At 42.1% G+C, this 14,646-nt stretch overlaps 3 protein-coding genes across 6 annotated transcripts; 2 read left to right on the top strand and 1 right to left on the bottom strand.

The window, feature by feature from the left end:
• The first annotated feature begins 54 nt into the window (after positions 1–54).
• Positions 55–8,306, top strand: Cyp4aa1 (Probable cytochrome P450 4aa1). Of its 2 annotated transcripts, none has more exons than XM_089262457.1 (4): positions 55–414; positions 5,684–5,867; positions 5,931–6,314; positions 6,391–8,306. In XM_089262457.1, exons 1-4 carry the CDS (start codon positions 397–399, stop codon positions 7,326–7,328), a joined length of 1,524 nt encoding a protein of 507 aa, XP_089118583.1. In that variant the 5' UTR covers positions 55–396; the 3' UTR covers positions 7,329–8,306. The 2 variants fall into 2 exon arrangements, with proteins under 2 accessions (XP_089118583.1, XP_089118584.1); XM_089262458.1 differs by lacking the exon at positions 55–414 and adding an exon at positions 5,442–5,567.
• Positions 2,191–2,963, top strand: COX6AL (Cytochrome c oxidase subunit 6A-like). Its single transcript, XM_018105512.3, has one exon. The coding sequence runs from the start codon at positions 2,374–2,376 to the stop codon at positions 2,680–2,682; it is 309 nt and encodes a 102-aa protein (XP_017961001.1). The 5' UTR covers positions 2,191–2,373; the 3' UTR covers positions 2,683–2,963.
• Positions 7,992–13,973, bottom strand: LOC108652758 (myosin light chain kinase, smooth muscle). Of its 3 annotated transcripts, none has more exons than XM_030384758.2 (9): positions 13,807–13,973; positions 12,746–13,090; positions 11,085–11,359; positions 10,412–10,936; positions 10,008–10,349; positions 9,842–9,943; positions 9,598–9,775; positions 8,782–9,472; positions 7,992–8,690 (listed from the first exon to the last, which is right to left on the bottom strand). In XM_030384758.2, the coding sequence occupies exons 1-9, from the start codon at positions 13,813–13,815 to the stop codon at positions 8,338–8,340; spliced, it is 2,820 nt and encodes a 939-aa protein (XP_030240618.1). In that variant the 5' UTR covers positions 13,816–13,973; the 3' UTR covers positions 7,992–8,337. The 3 variants fall into 3 exon arrangements, with proteins under 3 accessions (XP_030240618.1, XP_089118580.1, XP_089118581.1); XM_089262454.1 differs by lacking the exon at positions 13,807–13,973 and adding an exon at positions 13,323–13,472; XM_089262455.1 differs by lacking the exon at positions 13,807–13,973 and adding an exon at positions 13,353–13,375.
• Positions 13,974–14,646: the final 673 nt, after the last annotated feature.

Here is a 14,646-nt window from a genome sequence, read left to right as displayed (position 1 = left end):
CTCCTTATTTGCAGTTTCTTCATCTCCGAAAATGAAGCGTCTCGCGTCGTGTGGCTTTTCGTTTTTTTTTTGTTGCTTTTCTTTTTTTCAATTTTTATACTCCGAAGTCTGTTTGTCGGCATTGTTGAGCGTAAAAATCGGAAACATTGCTTATAAATAGACGTTGCCCGGCTTGAGATCCACCATTTGAAATTCAACTGTCGCCGTGTTGTGAATTGAGCAATTGAACGTGGATTGTGAATTGACAGAGGTGAATAAAGAGTAAAGGACATTTAAAAGACATTTAACTATTATATACTATATATATGTATATGTAAATTCTATAAACATTCTGTGAGAGTGCAAAGTGAAACAATTACAAGAACTTTCACAAGGCTCTAAATCAAATCAAATAAAATGATTGTGGAAAAAGTGGTGAGTAAAAAATATGTGAGAAAACCTAAAATATATATAAAGTAAGAATGAAAAAATGCAATAAATTTATATTTCATAATAATAAGAATATAATTTGTACAACATATTTATTAAAAATGCAATAATCAAAGAAATTTTTCTACACATTCCAAAAAGTGAAAAATTTATTTCGCATGCATTTATTAATTTATCAATTAAACATTTTATATTTGTTTTTTATTTTTATATGGTTTTAAATTAAAAATGCTTATTTTCCAATTATTTATACGGTTTACAATTATTTTTGCTAATAAATATAAACAATATTTTTTGGATTAGCTCTCTTTGTTTCTCTCTATGCTTATATGCTTAAATGATGCAGAACCAATTGAGAAAACTTTAAGAGCAAAAGAAATTTATTTAAATGATGTGAAATATATAAAATTAAAATGTTTCTTAAGTTTCTCGTTACAAATATCGATTGTTGGCACTCTTTAACTTGAACAGAAATCTCATTATTGTTAACAACTTTTGTTTTTTTTTTTTTTTTTTTGTTTTATTTTTTTGTTAGCAATGCACGTACGCTGCGCCGTTGCCCAAACGGTTTCGTGGATTGGGGGAAGCGTTTAGTTATTTGTGATACCCTGAACCGATTGAGAATCGGAAATTGGGGTATATTGGTTTTGTTAATATGTATGTAAAAGGCAGAAAAGGATGACGGAAGAAATTACATATATGTATATTTTTTATGAGCAATATTTGAGTATAGCCCTATCCGTCTGCCCGGCCGACTTAGAATGCTTATATATAAAAGCTCAGATCTTTCGGGGCTAAGGGGATCTTCTAGTCGGGCCACAGTTTTCTCTTGGATCTTAAGTTTGGGTTTGGGCGTGTGTGAGCTAAAGAAAAAAAAAATAACGATGCTGATGATAATTTATAGAATTAGTGAGAAATAATCTTGTACATTTATTAGTGGGCAGGTGTGAAAACGTTGTGTAAATAAGACAGTTGGCCACATGGCTATGATGGATGATTATCTATCAACTTCCCCATATCTTTCATACAAGCAGTATTTAACATCAGCCAGAGCTCGAATAATTCATATATTGTTGTATTGTGTTGCCTTGGCGAACTTTTCTAGCTAGGATCAACAATGTGAATCAATGTCGAGCTGCCTTCTAGAAGGGTCCAAGCAAATTGTTTGTTCTTTTCTAAGAAAACTTAGACTTTTGTACACACTCCAACATTTGAATGGGTTTCTTTAATAGCTAATGAATTTCATTATTAATTATCGATACTTAGTGCTAATTAAATACTAATCCGATAATCGATTGATCGTAAATTTAACTAAAGTTCATTTGGTTTAATTAGACACATCTTCGAATTGAAAATTCATTAATTGCGTAGTTTTAGCATAGCAATTATCGTTGCAGACTTAATTCATTCCAGTTATTTGAACGAACAGGATCTACAATTAACCGTTACCCATGGTGCTTGAATATTAGAATAAATTTATTAGTATCTGCGAACATTGCCTGATGATTCCAGAAATTCGACTAATTAATACATTATGGCTTAACTAATTTAGTATTGGACCAGTTATGCTGGCGAGCTATGGCAAAGCACATGCGTAAACCAATTTATCACTCTTTCCCTTGAAACTCTTCTTGTACATACATATGTATGTATTTCGAAACATCTGAATAGATTATTGCGTTAATCTACTCTTATACCATACTGAGTGTGTGTGTGTGTGTGCTTTGTCTAATAATTCAATCGAAGTTGCTTTATCACATTGCTACGGTCTAGAATTTTATTTACTTTCAAATCGAACACACTAACACATTTAGAGCTTTGTAGTAAATACATATGTATATATAACATATATATACATTTATATACATATACATTGTATGTGTATATTTTAAAACAGAAACAATACCTATACAAATTTATTAAAATTCTAAAGAACTAACGAAAATGTCGCAATTTTGGGAACGGTATGTGAAACCTGCATTTAGCCAGGCCAAAAGCAATCTGCTGCTACTCCGCAGCAAGCCGCGCGGTGCATTGCTCTGGAAGCGCGTCACCTTTCTGGTGGCCACGCCAGCCATTGGGCTCTGCATGATCAACGCCTACAACGGTGCACGTGCACCGAAGCCGCTGCCGCCGTTTGTCAAGTACGAGCATCTGCGCCGTCGCAATAAACGCTTTCCCTGGGGCGATGGGGAGCGCAGCCTGTTCCATAATCCTCATGTCAATCCATTACCCGAAGGCTATGAAGCTTAAGAAGCTACAAATAGAGATCGGGAACGGCAAACTAGAGGTAGCGGAAGCCTGAAGGAAACCCGCTTTGAAAAATTCTATATTTCTACATTTTGTGTTGATTGATTGTACTATTGGGCAGTTCGTTAAGGACCGTTTCGTTCATGTGGAGATCGTTCAAGGAACCAACAGAAGTAGCTGTCCTCCTCCAATCCCCAGCACTTGCAGTAGCGCCAGTACCCCAAGCCATAAATAGTAGCATTGTAAAGCAAATAAAAAGCGTACCGTACCCGCACAGACACAAACCGACACGCGTTCCTCGATATTGTTGCTGCAGACCTACTATATTTTTTTTATACATATGTATATCTATGTATATATAGGGAGGTTTATAGTTTATTTAGGTATATTTAGCTGTTAGTTTTTATTGTGTGGGCGTGGCTTGGCGACTTTCGCTTTCGGAAAGTTACGCTCAATCAAAAATTTGATAACCGTTCATAACTAATTTGCCATGCGGCACCTGTACTTCAACTACAAATTATTTATATATATTTCATTAAATTTAAATGCATATACTCATATATTTACATATATACATGTGTAATATGCATATATGTATTATACAACACGCTGTTGACCCTGAATCTGAGGCTTGTGTGGTGCGCGTGCTCGTATGTCACTTCAATTCAATATTTTTCTAGGGCATCAATGCGATTTTATTTCACACTCCTTATAATATGGACTTATCTCCTTCATTTTGTCGCCTTTCTATGAGAATTTCGCCCTTTAATATTTCTCTATCTCTGCACCTGCATTTCCCTATCTAATCGAAGATCTGAAAACTTCAACACAGCCTTTCTACATGGTTCTCTCGCATTTTTGTTTTTATATATTTTACTTTCGGAATGTTCTATGGGTAATTTCGGCAGTTTCCATTTATATACTATAGTTAAGTACTTAATTTGGTTGGATGACACATTTAACGTTACGAATTGGTATTTAAGGCTTTGTTTTGTTTTTACTTTCTGGGTCAGTAAACAGCTGACATTCGAATGATCGTGTTGAATTGGTTACGTTGAAAACAAAAAAAAATGGAACAGAGTCTGGGAAAAAAGGCCAAACAGAAAACGTGCGCCCATGATCTGCAGCTGGTGATCATCATTAATCAATTCATTTGTTTGGTAGGTGTTTTATTTTATGAATGGGTGCCGTCCTGTCAAAGGTAGCCCTGAAAAATGAGAGAGAAGATAAAGAGAGAGACAAGGAGAGAGACAGAGAGTCAGAGACAGAAAGATTATCTGAATCTGAACCTGTATCTGAATCGGAATCTTAATTGGTATCTGTATCTGTATCTGTATCTGTATCTGTATCTGTATCTGTATCTGTATCTGTATCTGTATCTGTATCTGTATCTGTATATGTATCTGTATCTGTATCTGTATCTGTATCTGTATCTGTATCTGTATCTGTATCTGATCTGTATCTGTATCTGTATCTGTATCTGTATCTGTATCTGTATCTGTATCTGTATCTGTATCTGTATCTGTATCTGTATCTGTATCTGTATCTGTATCTGTATCTGTATCTGTATCTGTATCTGTATCTGTATCTGTATCTGTATCTGTATCTGTATCTGTATCTGTATCTGTATCTGTATCTGTATCTGTATCTGTATCTGTATCTGTATCTGTATCTGTATCTGTATCTGTATCTGTATCTGTATCTGTATCTGTATCTGTATCTGTATCTGTATCTGTATCTGTATCTGTATCTGTATCTGTATCTGTATCTGTATCTGTATCTGTATCTGTATCTGTATCTGTATCTGTATCTGTATCTGTATCTGTATCTGTATCTGTATCTGTATCTGTATCTGTATCTGTATCTGTATCTGTATCTGTATCTGTATCTGTATCTGTATCTGTATCTGTATCTGTATCTGTATCTGTATCTGTATCTGTATCTGTATCTGTATCTGTATCTGTATCTGTATCTGTATCTGTATTCTGTATCTGTATCTGTATCTGTATCTGTATCTGTATCTGTATCTGTATCTGTATCTGTATCTGTATCTGTATCTGTATCTGTATCTGTATCTGTATCTGTATCTGTATCTGTATCTGTATCTGTATCTGTATCTGTATCTGTATCTGTATCTGTATCTGTATCTGTATCTGTATCTGTATCTGTATCTGTATCTGTATCTGTATCTGTATCTGTATCTGTATCTGTATCTGTATCTGTATCTGTGTCTGTATCTGTATCTGTATCTGTATCTGTATCTGTATCTGTATCTGTATCTGTATCTGTATCTGTATCTGTATCTGTATCTGTATCTGTATCTGTATCTGTATCTGTATCTGTATCTGTATCTGTATCTGTATCTGTATATTTGCAATTGTATCTATATGCCTATTATTTATGTATTTCCATCTCTAATGCCCGTCCTTGCCCTGATGCTGAATCAATAGTTGCCGAAATGTCGAGACTTGGGCATACATAATCGAAATTCAGGTACATACACATACACATTCATCGATTGATGTGTGTGCGTGCGTTGGCCATGTGTGTATTAAATGCGTATACGACGTGTTGACTCAAACAATTCACACCGTTTCGCAGGCACTTTCGATGATCATTTCGAAGCTTATGGATGATGAGTATTTACAAAAACTTACGACATGCCGCGACTGGCTCATACGATGCTCAAGCCCCTCAATGAACATACCCTAATGACGTTCCCAGTTAATTAGATTTTATACATATATATATACTTATACATACCTGTGCACATGAATATCCGAGAGATATGTATCTAAATGCAATTAAACTGAAGTGCGCTCGAGGTCCAATTGGCACGGGCGGCTTAAGCAAATATATTTTACGCACTTGATTAAATTGCCTAAATGGTAAACAAATTATGAAGAGTCGCCACTTGCTTAACTAAACACACACACACACGCTTTACCCAGTCTCTATCTCGCTCTCACTCTGCCTCTCTTTCGCTCTCTCGTTGCATGTGTAGCTGGAGCGTGCTACCAGATCGGAGCTGTACAGCGCTCTGGCCCTGCTGGTGCTCTCGCTGAGCATTTACACCTTCTACACACAGCTGCAAACGTATCTGAGGTCCGTGCTGCTGTCCCTGCGTCTCTCTGGACCGCCGACGCTGCCCTTTCTGGGTAACTGTATGCTGATCAATGAGAAGGATCGTAAGTGCTGCAAATACATTTCAAATTATATTACGTATACGCCATGTCTGTCATCCTCTGCAGTTATGCGAAAACGCGCCGCGAACGCCTTCGATCTGTATGGCTCGCTGGTGCGCATTTGGGTGCTGCTGTTTCCGTTCTTTGTGGTGCTGCAGCCCGAGGATCTGCAGGTCATACTCTCCTCCAAGAAGCACACCAACAAGGTGTTCATCTACAGGCTGATGCACAACTTTCTGGGCAACGGTCTGATCACCAGCAGCGGCGACAAGTGGAGTACCCATCGCAAGCTCATACAGCCCGCATTTCATCTCAGCCTGCTGGAGAAGTTCATTGACACGTTTGTGGATGCATCGCAGTCGCTGAACGAGCATCTGGATGCCTCGGCTCTGGACATGGAAGTGAACATAGCCAAATATGTCAACAACTGTGTGATCGATGTGCTAAATGGTAAATCCCACTTCAGGCTATTCCAATCTAAATACCAATACTCACTCGCTCTCTCTTTCTCTTGCATGTCTTGCAGAGGCTGTGCTTGGCGTGCCCATCAAGAAGAAGGGCCTCATGGAGGATTCGCCGTTTCGCAAGGGCAAGCTGATGATTCGCGCACGCTTCTTGCATCCCTGGCTGCTACTGGACGCCATCTATCAGCTGACATCGCTGGCCAACGATGAGCTGAAGCAGAAGAAGCGTCTGAACGATTTTACGCGTCAGATGATTAAGAGACGTCGTGAGATAATGGCCGATGCGGCCAACAACAATGTGGAGCGCAAATGCTTCCTGGACTACATGATTGAAATCTCCGAGAACAATCCGGACTTTAGTGAGGAGGACATTGTCAATGAGGCGTGCACCTTTATGCTGGCTGGCCAGGATTCGGTTGGCGCTGCTGTCGCCTTCACCATCTTTCTGCTCGCCCAGAATACGGATTCGCAGGCGCAGTGCTATGAGGAGCTGGAGCGCATCTTTGACCATACCGATCGTGCGCTTACAATGAGTGATTTGCGCGAGATGCGCTACTTGGAGATGTGCATCAAGGAGGCACTGCGTCTCTATCCCAGCGTGCCGCTCATCGCCCGCAAGCTGGGCGAGGAAGTGCGCTTGGCCGACTACACCTTGCCGGCGGGCAGCAACATCTTCATTTGCCCATATGCCACACACCGACTGGCGCATATCTATCCCGAGCCGGAGAAGTTCCAGCCGGAGCGTTTCAGCACAGAGAACATGGAGCAGCGGCATCCATACGCCTTTATACCGTTCAGCGCTGGACCGCGCTACTGCATTGGCAATCGGTTTGCCATCATGGAAATCAAGACAATTGTATCCCGTCTACTGCGCAGCTACCAGATCCTGCCCGTGCCAGGCAAGACCACCTTCGAGGCCACATTCCGCATCACTCTGCGCGCCTCGGGCGGTCTGTGGGTGCGGCTGCGGCCACGCCAGCAGCAGCAGGAGACGATATAGTGGGAAAGCAATAGGAGTCGATTAGTGTAGGTAACGAGACGAAGCCAATTGGTCAAAAATCTATCTGGAGTAGCGATGTGAGAAGTGGGTCTACGTCTTCGTTGGTTCCTTTTCGCGTAGCTTTACTCAGCGACTACATTCGAGAAGTTTGAGGCGACTCAAGTGAAGTTTAAGTAGAGCTCAAGCAAGGCAACGCTTCTTTTAGTTAGTATTTGTCTGGATTGGGCTAAGTAAGACTTGAGTAGAGTCCAGGCAAAGTAGATAGATGTAAAGTTCCTTCTTTATGCTTCTTCCTCTAAACTCAGCTTTAATGCTTTACCGATATGACAGCAGTTACACTACATGTGAGAAGTGTGCAGCGAGAAACTTGCAAGAGAGTAGTAAAGTCAAAGAGAGCAGCCTCAGCTTTATAACTTTTCTAACTATATAGTAATCCGAGTTGAGCGAGAATCAAGTATGCGAATATTATTCCTAAGCTTGCCTCATGTTTGCCTTTACCCAAATTTAAATTTAAACCTTCTCACTTTAAATTTAGATTGAGCTAACTGTAACTTACTTTAGCTAGTCGCAGCACAAACTTCTCGTTTGTAGCCAAGAACCCCTTAAATAATTGGTTGGGTCTACGGTATGGATGCTTGCCCAATAATTTTGACAGCGTTTGGCTTCGTTACATTAACTTTAATTAGTATGGTAAATAGATGTATGTATATAAATCGATACAATAATTTAAATATTTAGCCTTTGTCTAGCCTAAGTGCAGTGCGGTGTGCCTGTGCCTGTGCCTAAAAATGTTTTGGGTGCCATTTTGGATTCGGATTTGGATTACAATTAGTTCGCAATTGCAACTATATATATACATGTATATATATATATAGATATATAAATATACATATGTATATTCGAGTGTTTTTTCGTACAGATTTTCCTTGGGTTTGTTTTTACACAATAGATAAAAAAAAAAGAAACAATAATAATAAAGTGAAATAAGTAAATCAGAGTCATTAAACAGCTAGGACGTGATATGTTTCGTTTCGTTGAATCTATTGATGAGACGACGCGCACGTGATTCGTGCCCCTGTCCGTGCTCGTGTCCATGCCCGAGACCATGACCGTTCCCATTTCCATTTCCATTACCATTTCCACCTCCATTTCCATAGCCATGCCCATGCCCCTTGCCATTCGCCGCCTGTCGCTGTGCGCTGGCCACCGTGTGCTGTTGGGCAAGACGCTCCGTCGTCTCACGTACTCGACTGCTCAGCCGCGTTGGCGTTGCTGAACGCTGTGGCAGCGGGGAGCTGGGCATGGACTGGGCTTGTGTTGGCTTCGCTTTAATGGCGACAGCGGGCCTGCTCGTTGGCTCAGCTATACACAAAGGGACAGAGTGAGAAAGAGAGAGAAAGTGAGTATAGGGTATTATATAAGTCGTAAGCATGCTATATGCAATATGTGTTACGTTTGCTGATGCGACCCATGCTCGCGACCTTGGCGATTTTGTTGGGCTCGATGGCAGGCTTTTTATGTGCAGCAGCAGCAGCAGCGGAAGCGGCAGCGGCATTCGATTGCTGAAACTTGTGCTTTAGCTGGGACACCTTCAGCTTGGGCTCGCAAATGGGTTTGACATGCGGCTTGAGCTTTTCACGTGTGCAGCTATCCTCGAGCGACTTCTTGCGCATCTTAACCGTATTGGTGAAATCGGAGAGCATTATGGGCTCACTCTTGACGGACAGGTCCAACGATGGCATCGCACTGGCCGCATTATCTGCCGTCTCGCTCTGGCTGGCCTTGGCAATCTGCTCCAGCTTGCACTTGGCCAGCGTTAGCAGCAGCGTCTCCTGTGTGCCCAGGCTGCCATTGGAGCACTCGCTGTAGCCGGAATCGCTGCGCTCGCTGCACTGCGATTTGTCGCGCAGTTTGAGGCTCGTCGTCTTGCGCTTGTCCACATGCGGCATCTCGCCCGTAAAGTCATCCTCCTCCTCGTTCAAGGAGGCCATTTGCGTGCTGCACACATTGACGGCGCTCAACATGCTCAAGCCGGAAATCGAGGGGCGTGGACTATTGAGTGCGCCCATGGCAATGGCCGAATTGCGACGCGAGGCGGACAGCGTGGCCATGCGACCCAGCGCCCGTATAGCATTGCCCGTTTTCTAGTTGTGCAGCAAGCAGCAGCAAAGCATTAAAGCAGGACAGGATTCAAAAGGCAAAACAACAAAAGTGAAGCAACTGTTAGTTCGGAAGGGCCGTGAGCAGGCAAGCAGACGCCTCGACTCACCTGCCATTTGCGTCGTATAATGAATTTCTTGAGCTTGTCTGTGCAGATTTTGTTGTTGCTGAGATTCTCATCGTGGCGCTGGCACAGCCACTTGGACTCGAGACACTGCTGGGCAGTCAGGCGCGACTCCTTGCGATGCACTAGCAGCTGTGAGATAAAGTCCTTGGCCTCTTGTGAGCTGTAAGCAGATATTGCGTTTCATGAGAGAGATTCACATAGTTATGCATGGAGTGGAACTACGTACACGCAATCGAAGGCCTCGTCATCGTAGTCGTAGTCCGCACGTGTTATATTCGAAAAAGTCTCCACATCGGAGTCACCCATGAAGGGCGATAGGCCAGAGAGTCTGCAAAAGAAGTATTTGAGTTTGAGCTTAACTAAAGTGCAATTGATTTGCTTTCGGCACTCACAGCACATAGCATATGACGCCCACGCTCCACATGTCCGACTTGAAGTCAATGGGCTCGTAGCTTATGATCTCTGGCGGTATGAATTCCGGCGTGCCAAAGAGCACGCGCACTGGCGCCTTTGTGTCCAGACGCTGGGCCAGGCCAAAGTCTATGATCTTGATCTGGTGGCTGGTGCGCGTGTGGCACATGATATTCTCCGGCTTCAGATCCAAGTGGACGACGCTCTGGCTGTGCATGTAGGCAACGCCTTCGCACACCTGCCGCAGAAATAGAATGCAGTCCAGCTCGGTCAGCGTAAAGTCATCCGCAACCACGCGCTCAAACAGCTCTCCACCCGTAATGCTGTATAAATAAAAAAAACTCTTAAATCATGGGTTCATTTGGAAATAATTCCCCTCACTCACTATTCCATGACCATGACGATTTCGCGTGCACTCTCAAAGGAGGCGGCCAGCTGCAACAGCTTGGGATGCTGCAGCGAGCGCATGATGGATATCTCTTCCAGCACTTTCTGGCGATCGCGCGACTTGATGCACTTGATCACCTTGGCGGCCAGCAGCTGTTCGGGGTGGGCGCGTTCCTGCACCTTATAGACGACACCAAAGCGTCCCTTGCCCAGCTCCTCGATGATTTCGAAACGTGCCTTGAAATCGCCGCCCGACTGGACGCTCACCGCGCTCGTGGGATTTGTTGTGTTGCCAGCATCCAATGTGCTGGCTGGTCTTGTTGTCTGCACCCATTCACTGACCTGACTGGGTGCACTGCGTCCGTGTATGTTCTCGGCGCGCACGCGAAATCTGTACTGCAGCTGGGGCAGCAGCTCCTTGACGGTGTAGGCCAGCGTGTCCACAACACGCGCCACCTGCTGCCAGTCAGCGTTGTCCTTGACGCTATCACAGTCCGTGGGATTACAGCTCTGCATCTCGATGCTGAGAGGGGCATAAGAAAAGAAGTATAATATATAATAAATAATATATAAATAAATATCTAATCAGTTATACGGAAATCTCTATTTTATTATGTTTAGCAACTCGATTATTATCGATAATAAGGAATGAATTCCCTTTTTGCACTCACATAAATCCAGTTATCATGCAACCCCCATCGTAGGGCGGTCCACACCAGGCGACGGCCACACGATCGGGTCCAAGGGAGACGCTTGGCTTTCCGCTGGGCGGTTCCGGGGGTCCCTCGACGGCCACTGAGGCCGAGGCTGCCTCTATGCCATATTCGTTCATTATTTCGGCCGTGTACTTGCCGCTGTCATCGGCGGAGATGTCCGTTATATAAAGCGTTGATCGTTGCGACGTTGTACGGATTGTCACATTGGCGCCCTCAACAATGGCACGGCACTGTGTAAGGGTAAAAGGTATATTCAAGTATATATATATATATATTTAAACATGTATTTTTGTGTGTGTGTGTGCGTGTGTAAGTAAAGCGGATTAATAGTATTGCGGCGAGTAGACAGCAACTGCCCAACCTTCGATGAGCAGAGAAAACACGTTCAACTACGGCGACGCCTTGTTGTTATTGCTCTTTTGTGGTTTATAACAATTACGTATAGGCGCACTCATACCGCAAACTGATCGTGACACAGTCATAGACCCTAACTAGCACCAGCAGCACGGCATACCAAACGAGAACAGAACAGGCCAGACCAGACACGACACGGCACTAGATCAGAGACTAACACAGACAGCCGGCCAGTTAACGTGCCCAAATGAAGTATTTAGATAGCCAACAGAAGCAGCAACAGCAACAGCAACAGCAACTGGGTTGTCTCTATGGGGTGAGCTTATGTAGATAAAGTTGTGATATGGGATCATGGGCATAGCAAGTCGGCTAATCTTCAAGCTGTTGACGGCATATTACCTAATTAGGTCACATGTCAATTTATATTGCGCAACAATTGCAATGATCCCAAACGGCTTTTGGCCAACTGCCAAATTTGGTTATTCAAATTGAGCTAATGGGAAGAGTCTAGTAGAAGTTTGTTGGGGAAGATCTGTTGTGAGCATACTTTCAGTAGATTGTTAGGTAAGCTGATAGTCAAGCCTATTAGTTAAGTTTTTATTAGCTTTTTGAGTTCTATCACGAAACTCAGCTACGATTTCATTAGATCAATAAATACATATATATGTATATATATATGTATGAATCTGTCTGCTGATCGATATTTACTGTCAAGCAGTTATAGGCTTGACCTGTTTGTTGTCTGTCTGCTGCTATGTTAGCAATTTTTCTATTTTAAGAGTAATGCTTCTTGCTCTAATCACATATATACATACTTTTGCATATCATTATATTATAAGGCTTATTTTTTTGAAATGATACATATAAAATTATTATTCAATATATATATTTTATATTTTTATCTTATCTTAAAACGGATCATTAGCGTTTCATTATCCACAAACTTATATGCCTTATTAATTGAATGGTTATCAGAAGTCCTTTCGATCAACTATACTTTTCCTATATATATAATTCCTTCTCCTTACGCCTCATTAAAAAAACTTTATATTTGTTTACATATAAACAAAACTACAGTGAAACCTGGATATGACATCTCAGCTACGGTTATTGAGCTATAATATATTTACATCTTTCTAGAGTATATAATAAATAAATATATAGTTTATAGAGCCCATCCGCGCCTGTTAAATAATTCAAAACACTTTAACCTAATACGCATTTAAATATATCCATTTCATCTGTGTGTTTTTTGTACTTACCGCCTTGTACCAGATGACTTTGGTATTGGGGAATGGCTCATAGTGCACGCTCAGTTGGACGTGGCCCCCAATGAGTGCGGTGCAATCCTCCGGGCCCTTCAATATGCAGCTGCTGGCAGCCAGCGGGAGATTGTGTTGCTCCTTGTTAGTATTATTATTATTAATAATATTATTGCTGTTGTTGTTGTTGACGGGTAGTACTAGAAGGCTGGTATAGCTGCGTACCGAGGGCGCACGTCGTTCCGCCTGTGGGTGTTTCACTTGCAGTCGCAATTCCCCGCTCTGGTTCAGCTGCACGTTTCGCAGGCGCAGCAAGCGAATGCCGTTCTCTGGATATGACTCCAACTGAAATGAAGATAAAGCGATTTTAGCAACAACAATTATGTATGTGTGTGCGAGTGTGTGAAAACAGCTGGCACATGGAAGAGCAAATACTTGAGTATGCGGCTCAATGACAATGGCGAGGCAATGAAATATGCACCTAGTTAAGTAAGCTATTTACACAGATACACAAACACATATACATTGTATATGCATATCCAAATATACATATGTATATACATGTATTTATATTTACATATGTGCATGTATTGGAGCAATTGAATACACAGGCGCAACGCGAGGCGCCAACGGCCAGTGTCAAACGGCGAATGACGAGCCACCAATTAATGATTGAGAACATTTTTAAAATAATAATGAAAGCGAATCGAGCTTAACCGACTGCCTCATACCCGACACTGGCCAGGAGTTGAACACAATATTTATAGCTGAAATTATGAGTGTTTCAGGTTAACTTAAAGCTTTCACCAATCATCCCAGCGCACTTTCCACCAAACCCAATATACCCCCTTCACATTCTGAGCGAGTATAGCAATATGTAAAAGCCGAGCACGTTTTCGGTTTCGGTTTTTAGTTTCGCAAAATAATGTCACATTCCCGCTACAAACACAACACAAGCTAACGCTCTCGATTTCGTTATCAGAGCAGACGCCTTAAAGCTCAACAATTACTTAGATATGTGCACTATCTTTGCTTGTTGCGCGCTATCGATATTGCATTACCTGCGACATCTTGTCACGCCCCTTTCTGAAGCAAGGGGGCTACACGTATGTACATATGTATGTATATTGCAATTGTTAAAGGCGTGCAACTGTTTGCTGCTTTTGTGTGCACCGCTTGAAAGCCATTGAACGAGTGCCTGGCCGGCTGTCCGCGCTGCTCTGTTTGCTCTTCTCCGATCGAGCATCGCATCCGATTGGATTGCCGACGCTAAAGTCGACTGCGACTGCGACGCGTCGCGTCGTTGACATCGTTTGCATGCGTTGCGCATACCGCGGCATTTTAATCTTTTCTTTTTTGGAGTCTCATTTCTCTGCCTATGTGTTTGTGTATGTGTGTGTGTGTGTGTATAAATGACAGCGTATTGTTATTGTCAGCGCTGACAAGGTGTCAACGCAGCGCTTTTTGTCTTTATTTCTTGACGAAATCGCCTGCCCAGCGGCAAGGCTGTAGACCCTCAACTGCTGGAGAGCTGAAAGCCCGACTTGCCGCGTCTCTAAATAATTTTTGGGCCAAAAAGGCGCGCACATAAATTGCCTCATTGGCTGCCCTTCAACCCAATTGGCATTTAAAATATATAGACTGATTTGTTAAGAAATATGAAAAATAATAGATAGAAGAAAACTTGTATTAAAACAAAAAGAAAATAAAAACAATTTACTCTTCCTTATACTCTTCTTGATACCCTGAACCCATTAAAATTGTAATCTTGACCATTCAGACAACTCAAACCGAAAAGCCTAAAGCGCATATTAGGTATGCATTTCTCTCTAGGGTATGTTCGAAGAATCTTAAGTGGAATTATGCAAATGAGTGAAAAGTGACTATTAATAATTATAGTT

This window comes from Drosophila navojoa, chromosome 5 (assembly GCF_054131105.1).
Source record: "Drosophila navojoa isolate 15081-1374.11 chromosome 5, UAZ_NAV_1.0, whole genome shotgun sequence".
Lineage (NCBI taxonomy): Eukaryota > Metazoa > Arthropoda > Insecta > Diptera > Drosophilidae > Drosophila > Drosophila navojoa.
Note: the sequence above shows the minus strand (reverse complement) of the source record. Positions and strands in the feature narration are given on the sequence as shown.